Here is a 13,369-nt window from a genome sequence, read left to right on the forward strand (position 1 = left end):
TGGATTGATTCAGTGACTGGGGTAATCGGGATGGGTGTATCAGAGGCAGTGCCATTGGCACAGGATAGAGCAGGCTTTAGGGCTGTTGTACATAGGGTCGCTATGAGTTGCAAACGACTCAATGGCACATAACAACAACAACAACCACAACCACCAAAAAGTTCAATAAACATACTTTCCACCATAATAAAGAAAATATTTTATTACTATTTAAATATTTATTTGTATCAAAAAATATTGTATATTTGGAAGGAACAAAATGATCATTTAACCTTTATTTTTAAAATATATAAAGTAAATCATAAAATGGGTTATCTTGCCCCTTTCCTTCATATGATGAGCTGGATCAAACTTATCCTTTCTCCTGCCCAGTGTTTAGTTGCCAATAGTGTCTTATCATTAGCACCAGTGGAGACATTTCCCGTCCATGACTAGCAGTACTGAGAGCACGAGCAGTACATCGTAGTTTTGAATGTCTCTTGGTCTACTGACTGCTGATATCAAGGATTTTGATTGTGGATCTGAGTAAGGTAAAGTTGCTGACAATTTCAATCTTTTCTCCATCTAACATAATGCTACCTAACACTCCAGTGATGAGCCTTTTTATTCTCTCAATGTTGATACATAATCCATATTGAATGCTATAGACTTTAATCTTCTGAAGCAAGCATTTCAAATTCTCACTTTCAGCAAACAAGGTTGTGTCATCTGCATAACAAAGGTTGTTGATGAGTCTTCCTCTGAACCTGATGCCACACTCTTCTTCATAAAGTCCAGTTCCCTGAATAATTTACTCAGCATAGGGATTGAATTCATATGAAAAAGAGGATGCAACCCTGAGGCACACTTTTCATAATTTAAAACCATGTCGTGCTCTCTTGCTCTGTTCATAATATAGCCTCTTGTTCTAGGTATAGGTTTCCTATCAACACAATTAAGTGTTCAGGAATTCCCATTCTCCTCAATGTTAGCCATATTTTCTATGGTCCACAGAGTCAAATGCCTATGCATAATCAATAAAGCACGAATAGATATTCTACTGGTATTTTCTTCCATCTGATATCAGCAATGATATCCGTGGTGCCACAGCTTCTTCTAGGCTCAGCGTTAACTTCTGGCAGCTTTCTTTCATATACTATTCTTGCCCTTTTTGCATGATCTTGAGTAGTATTTTGCTTGCCTGTGATATTAATGATATTTTGCGATAATTTCTACATTCTGTTGGATCATCTTTCCTGGAAATGGGAACAAATAGGAATCTTTTCCAGTCAGTCAGCCAGGCCCTTCCTCCAGAAGTCCTGTCATAAATTGATGAGCACGTCCAGGACTACATATGTTGGTTGAAACATGATAATTTGTATTCCATCAGTTCTTGGGATCTTATATTTTGGCAATGGCTTCAGTGCAACTTGAAGTTCTTCTTTCATTACCATTAGCTCTGATCATATGGTACGTTCTAAAATATTTCAGTGTCGACCAATTTATTTTTGTATGGTGACTCTGTATCTCTCCAACTTCTTTTAATACTTCCTGGATCATTCAATATTTTGCTCAGAGCACATTTCATTATTGCAACTCATGGCTTGAATAACTTGATTACTAACTTGCGATTCCTACCACAGCTGCTAGGACATGACTTCCACCTCCAGCCTCTTGCTACCGGGGCTCTTTAATACTTTGAGGGTGTGCTGTAAAGGTCAAAATTCAGGGTAACCTCAGACTTACCCGCTGTCCTATATACAAACCACTGGTTTTAAGATGACTTCAGGGATATTTTTAGTTTTAAGATTTTAGGGCATCAGTTCCAGGGGTTTACCCACCCTCCATGACTCCAGAAAGTCTGGCCTTCAAGAGAATTTATCTTTTTTTTTTTTTTTAGAGTTTGTTTTTCACCTTCATTTTCTGAGGTGTTTTTTTTTTTTTAATTTTATTTTTTTTTTCTGTGTGTACCGTCAAATCGGATCTGACTGGTACAGGAGGAGATGGCCCCTCCTTCTCCGGCAGAGTATCTGATGGATTAGAACCTCATATCTCTGGGATTGCAGTGCAGCTTCTTGCCACTAGGCCACCAGAGCTCTCCAGAATTTATCATTTTGTCTGCATTTTTGAGCAGAATCCTCTGCTCAGGATTCTTCTATAACATATTTGGGCAAAGTGTGCAGTAATTGTAGTCACACATCATCCAGTGTTCCTGGTCTTGTGGAAAAGAAGGTAGTTACTCATGAAGACAATTAATGGCATATTCCATATCTTCCTCCTATTCCTGACTCTCCTCCTCCTTTCACTGTTCCAGGTAAATAGAGACCAATTGTGTGCCTTGAAAGGGCTCTAAGCACTACTCATTTAACTAGGAGGGCGAACCCAGGCATACTAAGCAAGCATGCTTGTTAGTAGGCCAATTAACTGAGATGTCCAATGAAATCATGACCCTAAACCTTCAAACCAGGAAATCAAATCTTAACAGGTGTTTTGATGCCTTAACAGCTGTTCTTTTTTGGTCATTGTTGTAAATATCTATCATACAACTTTTGCCAATTTAACTTTCTATGTTGTTGTTGTTATGTGCTGTTGAGTCACTTGCAACTCATAGTGACCCTATGTACAACAGCCCTAAGCCCTGCTTTTTGCCTTGCCAATCTCACTGTCTCCGATACGCTTATCCCCATTACTCCAGTGATGGAATCAATCCATCTCATTGTGGGTCTTCCTTTTCTGTGCCGTCCCTCCACTGTCCCAAGCATGACAGCCCTCTCCAAGGACTGGTTGCTCCTTGCAACATGTCCAAAGTAGGTCAGACGAAGCTACAGATTCCTTGTCTCCAAGGAACAGCCTGCTCTCACCCTCTCTAGGATGAACCTATTTGTTCTCTTAGCAGTCCATGGTATATTCTATACACCAACACCACAGCTCAAAGGCACGAATTCTCCTTCTATCTATCATCCATAGTCATTGTCCAGCTCTCTGATGCATAGCAAGTAATTGCAAAGACTATGACGTGGATCAGGCACACCTTAGTCTCCAGAATGACATTGTTGCTCTTCAGTACTTTGGAGAGGTCTGACTCTCCCAGTGCAATTCATCTTTTAATTTTCTGGCTGCTGGTACCAAGAGTGTTGATTGTGGAGCCAAGCTGTAAACAATCTCAACCTCTTCACTGCCTATCATGATGCTGCCAATTGATCCAGTGGTGAGAATCTTTGCTAAAGCATGGGAAAGGAACACATTTTAAGGTTCATCGCCAAGATGCTTCCTTCTTGACTCTTGAGATAAAGAATATATTCCCCCTCCTCCTTTCCTTCAAAGATGTATATATCTGGTGTTCAGTTGCTCACACTACAGCATAGCTTCTCCAAGTTAATGACTTTCACCTCTCTTCACCCTTTAGTATCCTGATCATAGATGAAAGGATTCAAGAGGCCACAGCAAAGTGCTTTATAGATTGAACCACCAGCTTCTCAGTTATCAGCCTGACACATTCTACCCTATGCCACCAGGGCTCTGCTCGTATGGAGTAAACACTACTTAGGGCACTTTCTGGCCTAGTGGGTTGTGTTGCCAACCACCGGCAGGCAGTTTTGTCCATTGGTTTGCTCCATGAGAGAAGAATTGGCAACCTGTGTGATTTACAGCCTCTTAAATCCCACTGGGCCCATAGAGCAGGGTCCAGAACTCTTACACATGGAGTCGCTTATGAGTTGTGGGCGACTCAATGGAGCATAACAACAACAACAAATCCCACTGGAGGGTCATCTGTGAATCAGCTCTGACTCAGTGGCAGCAAGTAATATGAGTAATAGGGGACAGGACATGGGCATCAGTGCATTGTAAAGGTCTCAGGTGACTCTAATGTGCCAATTTCACATGATTATTGGATATAACTTTGAGATTGTGGCTTAATGCTAAATATCATGCTTTCACCCCTGTGTGTGATAGCTTCCTTCAGATTGCTTCCTGATTTGTTTCTTTACTAATTTCTTTCTTACTAATTATTCCTCTATTTACTCATTTATTCCTCCTTTTTCTTCTTCCAAAGTCAGAGAGAGCATGGTTGCCTGTCCACATCCGAGCCGGCATTCCGAATCAGCTTCCAAGGGCCGCTTTCATGGCCATGTTCATCCTGGAAGTGGATCAGTTTATCCTGACCTCTCTCACCACATCGGTTCTGGACTGTGAAGATGACGAGACCCCCAAACCTTTGCTGGTGTTCAACATCACCAAGCCCCCGGACCAGGGCTACATGACTCACCTGTTGGACCACACCAGACCCATCTCCTCTTTCACCTGGAAAGACCTAAATGATCTGCAGATTGCCTACCAGCCCCCTAACAGCAGCCACTCTGAGAGGAGAAATTATGAGGTAAGAGAGTCAGTTATTCACACAAATATTTAAAAGACCCTTAGGTAACCTTTGGGCTAATTTGCACATTCATTGTCTCAGAAGGGAATCAATCATTGTAAATCAGAATGCAAACTCAAATGTCCCAAGGAGCGAGGCAGATACTGCAAGTGAACAGACCTGGAATGGAGGGTTTCTAGGTGAACTGGTCTTCACAATTACTTGCTATGCATTTTAGAGCTGGACAATGACTAAGGATGACAGAAGAAGAACCAATGCCTTTGTGTTGCGGTGCTAGAGAAGAATATCAAACATACCATGGACTGCCAAGAGAACAATCAGGTCTATCCTAGAGAGGGTGAAACCAGGTTGCTCCTTGGAGGCAAGGATTTTGAAATGTCATCTCACATGCTTTGGGCATGTTGTCAGGAGGAATCAATCTGTAGAGAAGGGCATCATCTTAGAAAGGTGGAGGATCAGTGCAGAGGAGGAAGACCCTGGATGCCACAGTGACTGTGGCAATGGGTGCAGGTGTGTCAGAGACAGTGAAATTAGGCCAAGTTAGGGCAGAGGTCCATGGTGTTGTTCATATGGTCACGATGAATTGTAGTAGACTTCTTGCACATAGCAGCAATACCACCACCACCACAGGGACTGGAGAAAGAGCCAGTGCTTCAGGAAGCAACTGCAGCTCAGCCAGGTCTTAACTGCTTCGAGGTGAGACTTCCAGGTGCCCAGGTGGACAGGGCTCCCGTTTTGAAAGTTGGCAATTTAGATTTTCATGTTCTATTTGCATGACATCTAAAATCTGCAAGTGTGTGGAGAATAAGGTTTATTAGTATTTACCAGGGGTAGATGAGAAGGAGGAGAAAAAAGAAGCCTATTACTTCAGGGTGAAGGAGAAACTTAGAAATGGCTAATGGTGATGGGTCAACAGCATGATAAACATAATATATGTCACTGAATTGTACGTGTGAAGAAGTTAGAGTAGCAAAAGTTTTGTTGCATATATACTTAACACAATAAAAATATTAAAAATTTAATATATTGAACACATGAAATATAAAAAATAGTAAAAAAATTAGTAAATATTAAACAATAATATGCTGTCTACAAATTCTTCTGGGGACAGTGTTTGACTCAGGGCTTCCTAGGTTGAGAACTCTGACTCAATCCTGCATCACAAGACCATTGAAGTTAGAGATGAATTTTGTTTACAATTATTTTATTACCAGCTTCTGGTAAACTCCTCTTAATTAATTGTGGCCTTTAGTTTTCACTAATAATGCTGGGTACAGATAGGAGATTCCACAGTCTCCTCTGATAAGCGATTTCCCCATCAACCATTTCCCCCCAAGTCCTCTTTCTATCTACTCTCAACCCCTCCTGTTGTTATTTTAGCCCAAGTCCTCTAGTGCTGAACTTAATGAGAATGGAGAACAGCTGGTTGGTCTTCAACATAACAACCCTTCACATACTTGAAGACCTACATTGATTGAAACCTGATGAGAAATTTAAATGAGAAGGTTGTTGCAGACTGGAGTTCAGGTTTATTATGGAAAATGAGTGTCCCCCGGATTACCAAATTGGCCTCTGGGTAATTTAGGAATTTTAGTCATTAGTCCCCAGGGCAGGCAGGGGTTTCCAGACCCAGAAGGCTGTGCTTTGTCTCTGCTCTGCTTCCTGCAGGCCACTCTAAGAAGAGGTAGCCACTCTTGCTTTCTTTCCTTGCCTCTCGTGCCTCCACAGCTGTGACAGAATTTCTCATTAAGCCTCCAAATTTAGCTCATGAATAAAGCGCTGCCGCTCTGGCTGCGTCCTGCCTGTACGTTCTGCCATTATAGAACAGTTATCTTAAAAACAGAACCAATCCAAACACTGTGTGTTTTCCTTTGTTAAGGAGGGAACTCCCTTTTTCTCAGAGGGAACTCAGGTGTTCAGATTCTGTGGGCTGGAAGCCCTGACTGTACGGACCGTTCAGGCCCGGGGGGTGGGCATTCTGGGAGCAGAGTCACGGCCAGTGGATCTGCAGCTGACCCTTCTGTGAGCCTCTCTCTCCAAGCAGTGACTTTTCTCAGGCATTTCTGCTCCGCGGAGAATTCTAACATGTTTTATTAGGTCTGACTCTCATCTGTCTTTAAGAATCGAGTTTCTTCACACAAGGATTCCAGCTCCTGGTGATCCTTCTGTGGTTTCAGAGACAGTAAATCTTAACAGGAGTAAACTGCTTCCTTATACTCCCGTGGAGCCGCCGGTGAATGGCAGCTACTGGCCTTTTACTTATCAGGGGAACATGTGATACTTTATGCCACAAGGGCTTGTCAGTGATTGACAATCTGCAATGTTATGGGGCTCAGCCTAATACATGCTTATGTCACAGTCACAAAATGACATCTTTTGCCTAGGGATAGTTTAATTTCTAGCGCGTTACTTTGTTGCCAGTGAATCTGGTTCTATGGTTTAGTATTTGTTGACGCTTTTTCTGATGCATAATGATTTTGTGTGTGTGTGTGTTTTAAATTTTATTAGTTTTAATGAACATTTACAGAGATTCTGGATTTCCATTCATTCATTGTTGCATTTTTCTCCCTGCCCACCCCTCCCCCCAGTTCGCTCTTCTCTTTGAAAAGTAAAAGAAAAATTTCTTCACTGGTATACAATCCCTCCACCAGTGTTGGGGTTTTTTTTTTTTTTTAGTTTTTTTTTTAATGCTTTCCAACCCATTCTTCAAAAACAGTCACTGTACCTTGCATTTCTTTGTCACATTTCAACTTTCTGTTATTACCAGTGGTATTATGTTGTTGTTAGGTGATGTTGTGTTGTCTCCCAGCCGTTGGGACGCATGCTTGGAAGAAGGACATCATACTTGGAAAGGAGAAGGGTCAGCGAAAGAGAGGAAGACCCTCAACCAGATGGATCGAGCCAGTGACTAATGGGCTTGAGGGTATTGGAAATTGTGAGGATGGCACAGGATAGACAGGGATAGGCTCTGTTGTTCATAGTGTCACTGTGGGTTGTACTTGATGGCACCTAACAACAATGGTGGGACCGTATGTACAACAGAATGAAACTTTGCCCTGTCTGTTGCCATCATAAGCCCATCGTAATGATACTCTGTCAATGCATCTTGTTAAGGGCTTCCTCTTTGTGACTGACCCTCGTCTTTTCCGTGCATGCTGTTCTTCTCCAAGAACTGGCCTCTCCTGATCAAACGATTACCATCCTTGCTTCCAAGGAACACTCTGGTTGCATTTCACATGAAACATTTATTTGTTCTTTGGGCAGAGCGTCATATGTTCGACATTATTTGGCAATATCACAAGTCAAAGGTATCCTTCTTTTAGGCTTCTTTATTCATTGTCTAGTTTTCACATCCGTACGAAGCAACTAACTCAAACATATCTTGGTCTTCAGAGTAGCATGGGTCAAACATATTTTGGTCTTTAAAATATCATACTTGCTCATTAACGCTTTAAAGAGGTCTGGATTTAATCAATGCAATAAGTAATTTGATCTTGACTGCTGCTTCTAGGAGTGTTGATTCTGATCCAGGAAAAAGGAAATTCTTGATAACTTCAATGAACACTAATGACCAGAGACCAGGTGAGCTGTGGAATGACATTAAAGAAATCATCTATGAAGAAAGCAGAAAGCTCTGAGAGGGCAGGAAAGAAAGAAGGCCGATGATATCAGAGAGACTAGAATGAAAAGAAGAAATGATGAAATAAGAGATGGATAGATGATTTCAAAGGGCAGCCTGAGCAGACAAAACAAAGTATAATAATCAAACGTACAAAGACCTAGAGTTAGAAAACAAAGAGGAAGAACAACTCAAATGAGAAGAACTGAAGGGGGGATGCCTTGAGACATAATACTGAAAGAGGCTGTGAAGAGCGACATCATTGCTGGTGTCAGACGGATTTGGGCTGAAAATAGAGGATACCCAGAAGATGCTCACTTGTGTTTTATTGACTATGCAAAGATTTTTCTATTGTGTGGATTGTGATAAGTTATGGATACTATTGTGAAGAATAAATGTTTTATAACACTTAACTGTGCTCATTTGGAATCTGTATATTAACCAAGAAACAATCATTCAGACAGAACCAGGAGATACTGCATGGTTTAAAATCAGGGAAGGTGTGTATCAGGCTTGTATCTTTTCACCAATACTTATTTGGTCTGTATATTGAGCAAATATAAGAAAATGGACTGTATGAAGAAGAATGTGGCATCAGGTTTGGAAGAAGACTCGTCAACAACTTGAGATTTGCATATTGCAGATATGCAAGCTTGCTTGCAGAAAATGAAACTTAAAGCACTTATTGACGAAGTTCAAAGACTATGCTTTTCAGTATGAATTACACCTCACCATAGAGAACATATAAATCCCATTGAATGAAGCAAAACCTATCATGGTAAAGAAAGAGAAGTTGGAAACTGTCAAGATTGTGACATGGAACATTTAGTAAATGTGCAAAATTTCCAGTTAGTCCTCACCTATTAATTATGAAGTTCATTACTTATGAACTCTGGTGACATAGAGTGGTACCCTATAGACTGCTAATTTGAAATCTGCCAGCTGGTTCATGGGGGAAGATGTTCAATCTTTTCCCATAAAGACTCATAGCCTTGCCGATCCAACAGAGGGCTGCTATGAGTCAACATGGACTCAGTGGGAATAGTTTCAGTTTATTAGTCACGGCCTTCATGGGGACACATTAAATCTAGATATTTGAAAATGTATCTGGAAGGAAAGACTCTTTAGATGAGAGTTTCTGAACTGTTGCACTGATGATATTTCAGAGCAGATCTTTTTTTGTTGGGGGCTGTTCTGTGCATGAAAGGGTGCTTGCAACATCCAAGACTTCTACCCACTAGCCATCATGATCACATTTCTATTGCAGTTTAGAGACCAATGGGCCGCAGACATTGACCAATATCCTTTGGAGGATCAAATGGTCCTTAACTGAAAACCATTGTTCTAGACTATGTTCTAGACATTGTTCTGGCCTAAGATAGTATCCTGGGAAAATGCAAAGAAATTCCTCCAGCACATTCACTAATTCCAGGCTGATCAGTTCGTTTACGGAGAGGAAAATTAAAAAAAAAAAAAACTTATAAAGAACCAGATTTGGAGATCTTTCAAAAGTGAGATAAGATAGTAGCAAAAAGCAGAGTCAGTTTTGTGACGTGTGTCCTGGAAGTAATGAATGGTACTAGAACTAGAGCTTGGCAGTGAAGCTGGTGAATCATGTGCATCTGTTTGTTTGCAGGTGGAGTTGGAGGTTTATGACTTCTTCTTTGAAAAGGGCGCTCCGATGACAGTCTATATCTCCATCAGAACAGCAGATACAAATGCCCCACGGGTTTCCTGGAACACAGGTGAAGCTTAGCATCAGGCAGCAAGCTAACCACTCTCAACAAAGCATCCCAGGGCATAATGCAGGAGGAAACACGAGAGAAGAGATGGGTTGGGAAGAAAGCGAGTTTTGTGGGTCATCTCCTGTGACAACCGAAAGCAGGATAATTTACGTGGTTTTCCGTGGACATTACATAGTTATGGTTGTGATTTTAACTTGGTTCTTCCACCCCCCCCCCAATCCTTGTGACAATATAAGGTGCACTAGTTGCCTGGTGGGTAAAGAGTTGCACTGCTAACACAAAGACAGGTGATTCAAATCCACTAGGTGCTTCAGGTGAGAAAGAAAAGACATGATTTCTGTGTTTTGGTGCCAACTGCTTTCCTCTGTGGGAGATGATCCTTTTCAATTGAATGAAGCAAAAAAAGTGACTATGTGACTTTGAGCTATAGTTGGCTAAGAGAGAAAAGGCTTCCAATTCACATTCAGGGATGGAAAGAAAAATGTGCACCCCTCTTATTTTTTAAAAAAAAATTGGTGAAATTACACAGAACAAAACATAGAGCCACAAGAAGTTGCACTGCAATCCCAGAGGTACGCAGTTTGAATCCACCAGATGCTCTGCTGGAGAAGGAGGGGCAATCTCCTCCTGTACCAGTCAGATCCAATTTGACGGTACACACAGAAAGAAATAATAAAATTCAAAAAAAAACAAACCACCCAAAAACAAAAACAACAAAACAAAACATAGAGCCATTTAACATTTGTCAAATTGATAGTTCATAGACAGTGGTTAACACATCACATTGTGTCACCAAGCTCATTGCCTCTGGCATACTGTTTCTCTCTTTATTAGATGGACTAAACTGTTGTTTAAAGACAAATTCATGGTCTAGTTTTAGTCCAAGGCTTAAAAGATCTTAAAAGCTTGGTCTAAGGCTTAAAAGTTCAATATTTCCTCTGGTCTCAGTAAATACCAGTAAGCAGTCAATAAGTTTGGTTTCCAATAGGAATTTTAAGGTCTTTTCCACATTTTCCCTTCTGTTTGGGTGAAGATCATCTGTTAAAACCTTGACCAAAACATTCAGTAAGGGTAGTTGAGCATCATTATTTCTTTTGATTTCTTGACAAATGAGGTGGTATAGTTCATGGGACCAGACAAACCTGCTCTGTAGTTCTCTGATTCCTCAGTCTTCTTCCCTGGTTGCTGTGATTACATAGAAATAATTTATTGCATCTTAGGCCATTGCACTATTTTAGGTTGAGTTGCATGGGAGTCATAATATAGAAATAGGTACTTGCTTCATTTATTGAGAGATATCTCTGTCTATCATCTATCTATCTATCTATCTATCTATCTATCTATCTATCTATCTATCTATCTATCTATCTGAAAGGCTTTGCTTTGTCAGTCCTTGTGCACTCATTCTGGAATGTATATGTTTAGATTCAATGCCAATGTGGAATGTAAATTATTTTTTCCTTTCTTGCCAGTGCCACCAATAACATACAAAACATACTTCTAAGCAGTTATATTCTGGGAAAATGTCCCAGTGTGCAGTTTAAATCTTCAAATTTCAGTTTAAATAAGGGTGTGTGTGTGTGTGTGTGTGTCTAAGTAGAAATGGTGGATACCTGTTAAGCAGCCTTGAGACGTAATTCTGGCTCTGTGTCTCATTTTACCTGTTTGAAGGTTGATGAGAGGACATAAAGAAGAACTTGGTTCTCTGAGGTTTAATATTGTTTGCAGTTATGTGTTGTTGAGTAGGAACTAATAGCTGATCCCGTGGCGGATTGTCAGAGGCTGTAAATCCTCCTGGAGGAGATTGCCAGCTGTGTTATTATTTGCCCTTCTCTAATACACAGTACACCTGGAGCCATCACATTGCAGAAAGTCTTAAAAGTGAGAATTTATCAGACTGGCATTAATATTACTAAAAATGAAAATGGAATTTCAGTTTTAAAAAAATATTTTGAAGGTATTAGATAATTGAATGAGTGAGAATTCATTTATTCTTTCTTAAAATAGGCCTGTTGGCATACCATATGACTTTCCAAATGTAATTCGGGTCTCTTTTGTAGGTCTGAATCTCCTAGAAGGTCAGTCTCGGGCCATTACTTGGGAACAATTTCAGGTTGTAGATAATGATGACATTGGTGCCGTCCGGCTGGTCGCCATTGATGGACTGCTCCATGGACGTCTTACACTAAGAGGTGGGTCATCAAACTCTTACTCCAGAAAAAACAGAAGTATTTTCTCCAAAAGTAAATAATATCTGACAGGATATACTTTGCATCTCGAGTCCTGTTTCTAAGTGAACGTGTCATGTCCAGAAAGTCTGGAGATCCTGACTTTTGAGTTAAGTCGCTGAAATTGATGGATAATCACTTAGAAACATTAACATGTCCTGGGTTTAAAATCTGGATCTCAGTTTTCCTTTCTGGATGCGGTGATGAGCACTTTCTAGATATGGTCCTTAACTAATTAGCTTTTCCAAATAAAAAAAAAATTCCCCTTTTACTTCTCTGCTTTGTAACATAGATTTTAAAATTAAAAAAACATTTCCATCTTTCAATATTTAATAATTTGATAATAATTACATTATTAGTTGTCTTTCTCTCTTTGTCATTCTTTGCTGTTTAGTTGGAACTGAACTTAAAGTTATCACTCCATTGGGTTTGTGAGACTGTGGATCACATGGGAAAAGACTGCCCATCTTTCTCCTGTGAAGTCACTGGTAAATTTGAATGGCCTGAGAGGCTCAGCCTTTTTTTTTTTTAATTTATTTTATTATCTTTTGTGTATTACCATCAAATCAGATTTGACAGGTACAGGAGGAAATTGTCCCTCCTTCTCCAGCAGAGCATCTGGTGGATTCGAACCATGTACCTTTGGGATTGCAGTACAGCTTCTTTCCACTAGGCCACCGCAGCTCCCCTGAGGCTCAGCCTTTGAGTCTGTGGTGTAACCCATGTGGACTGTATACCATCTTCCATTATTAGGGGCATGAGTGAGCTCTGGTGGTGAAGGGTGATACTCAGCTAACCCAAAGATATCACCTCTCTGACATTGGAATCCACCAGCAGCTCTGTGAGAGAAAAGTTGGACAGTATCTCCCCATGCATTTTACAGCCTCCCAAAACCCTGCTGAAGGGTCATCTACGAGTTGTTCTATTTTGACAGCAATGAGGTTTTTTGAGTTATTATAATTTTAAAGAAAGGAAATTAGAATTATAGAGCTCATAGTTAACAAGGTAGTAAAAATCGATCAGCCAGAAAACAATACCAAAACCCTCAAAACAATTGCTATCTGGTCTATTCTGACACATAGCAATCCTATAAGACAGAGTGGAACTGCCCCCGGGAGGTGTCCAAGCTGTAAAACGTCACAGAAGTCACAGAAGCCCACTGCCAGATCTGTTTCCCATGGAGCGAATGGAAGTTTCCAACTCCTAACCTTCTAGATAGCAGCTGACTACTTAATCACTGTACTTCCAGATTAGTTTTTAAAACAAAGTACTATCCTAATCAATTAATTTTAGTCATTTATTATAAAATAGTGCATTTCTCTTAAAGAACTTAGAGGATTTAATGAAATTATCCTCTTGGTTTACATGATTGTAAAGCCTAAAGTCAACTCTTTTTTTTTTTTTTAAATAATTTTTTTTA

The 13,369-nt window shown here is 40.3% G+C and overlaps 1 protein-coding gene across 1 annotated transcript in view; it reads left to right on the forward strand.

Annotated features, from left to right (window-relative positions):
* Window positions 1-13,369, forward strand: part of FREM1 (FRAS1 related extracellular matrix 1) — a 157,038-nt gene that overhangs the window by 23,582 nt on the left and 120,087 nt on the right. The window contains exons 5-7 of the mRNA XM_006881353.1: window positions 4,034-4,357; window positions 9,613-9,721; window positions 11,782-11,913. Coding sequence (XP_006881415.1) covers window positions 4,034-4,357; window positions 9,613-9,721; window positions 11,782-11,913 — 565 coding nt within the window. The remainder of the gene's footprint in view (window positions 1-4,033; window positions 4,358-9,612; window positions 9,722-11,781; window positions 11,914-13,369) is intronic.

The sequence above is a fragment of the Elephantulus edwardii genome, unplaced genomic scaffold (assembly GCF_000299155.1).
Source record: "Elephantulus edwardii isolate Elephantulus edwardi_28Jun2011 unplaced genomic scaffold, EleEdw1.0 scaffold00014, whole genome shotgun sequence".
In the NCBI taxonomy this organism is placed as follows: Eukaryota; Metazoa; Chordata; class Mammalia; order Macroscelidea; family Macroscelididae; genus Elephantulus; species Elephantulus edwardii.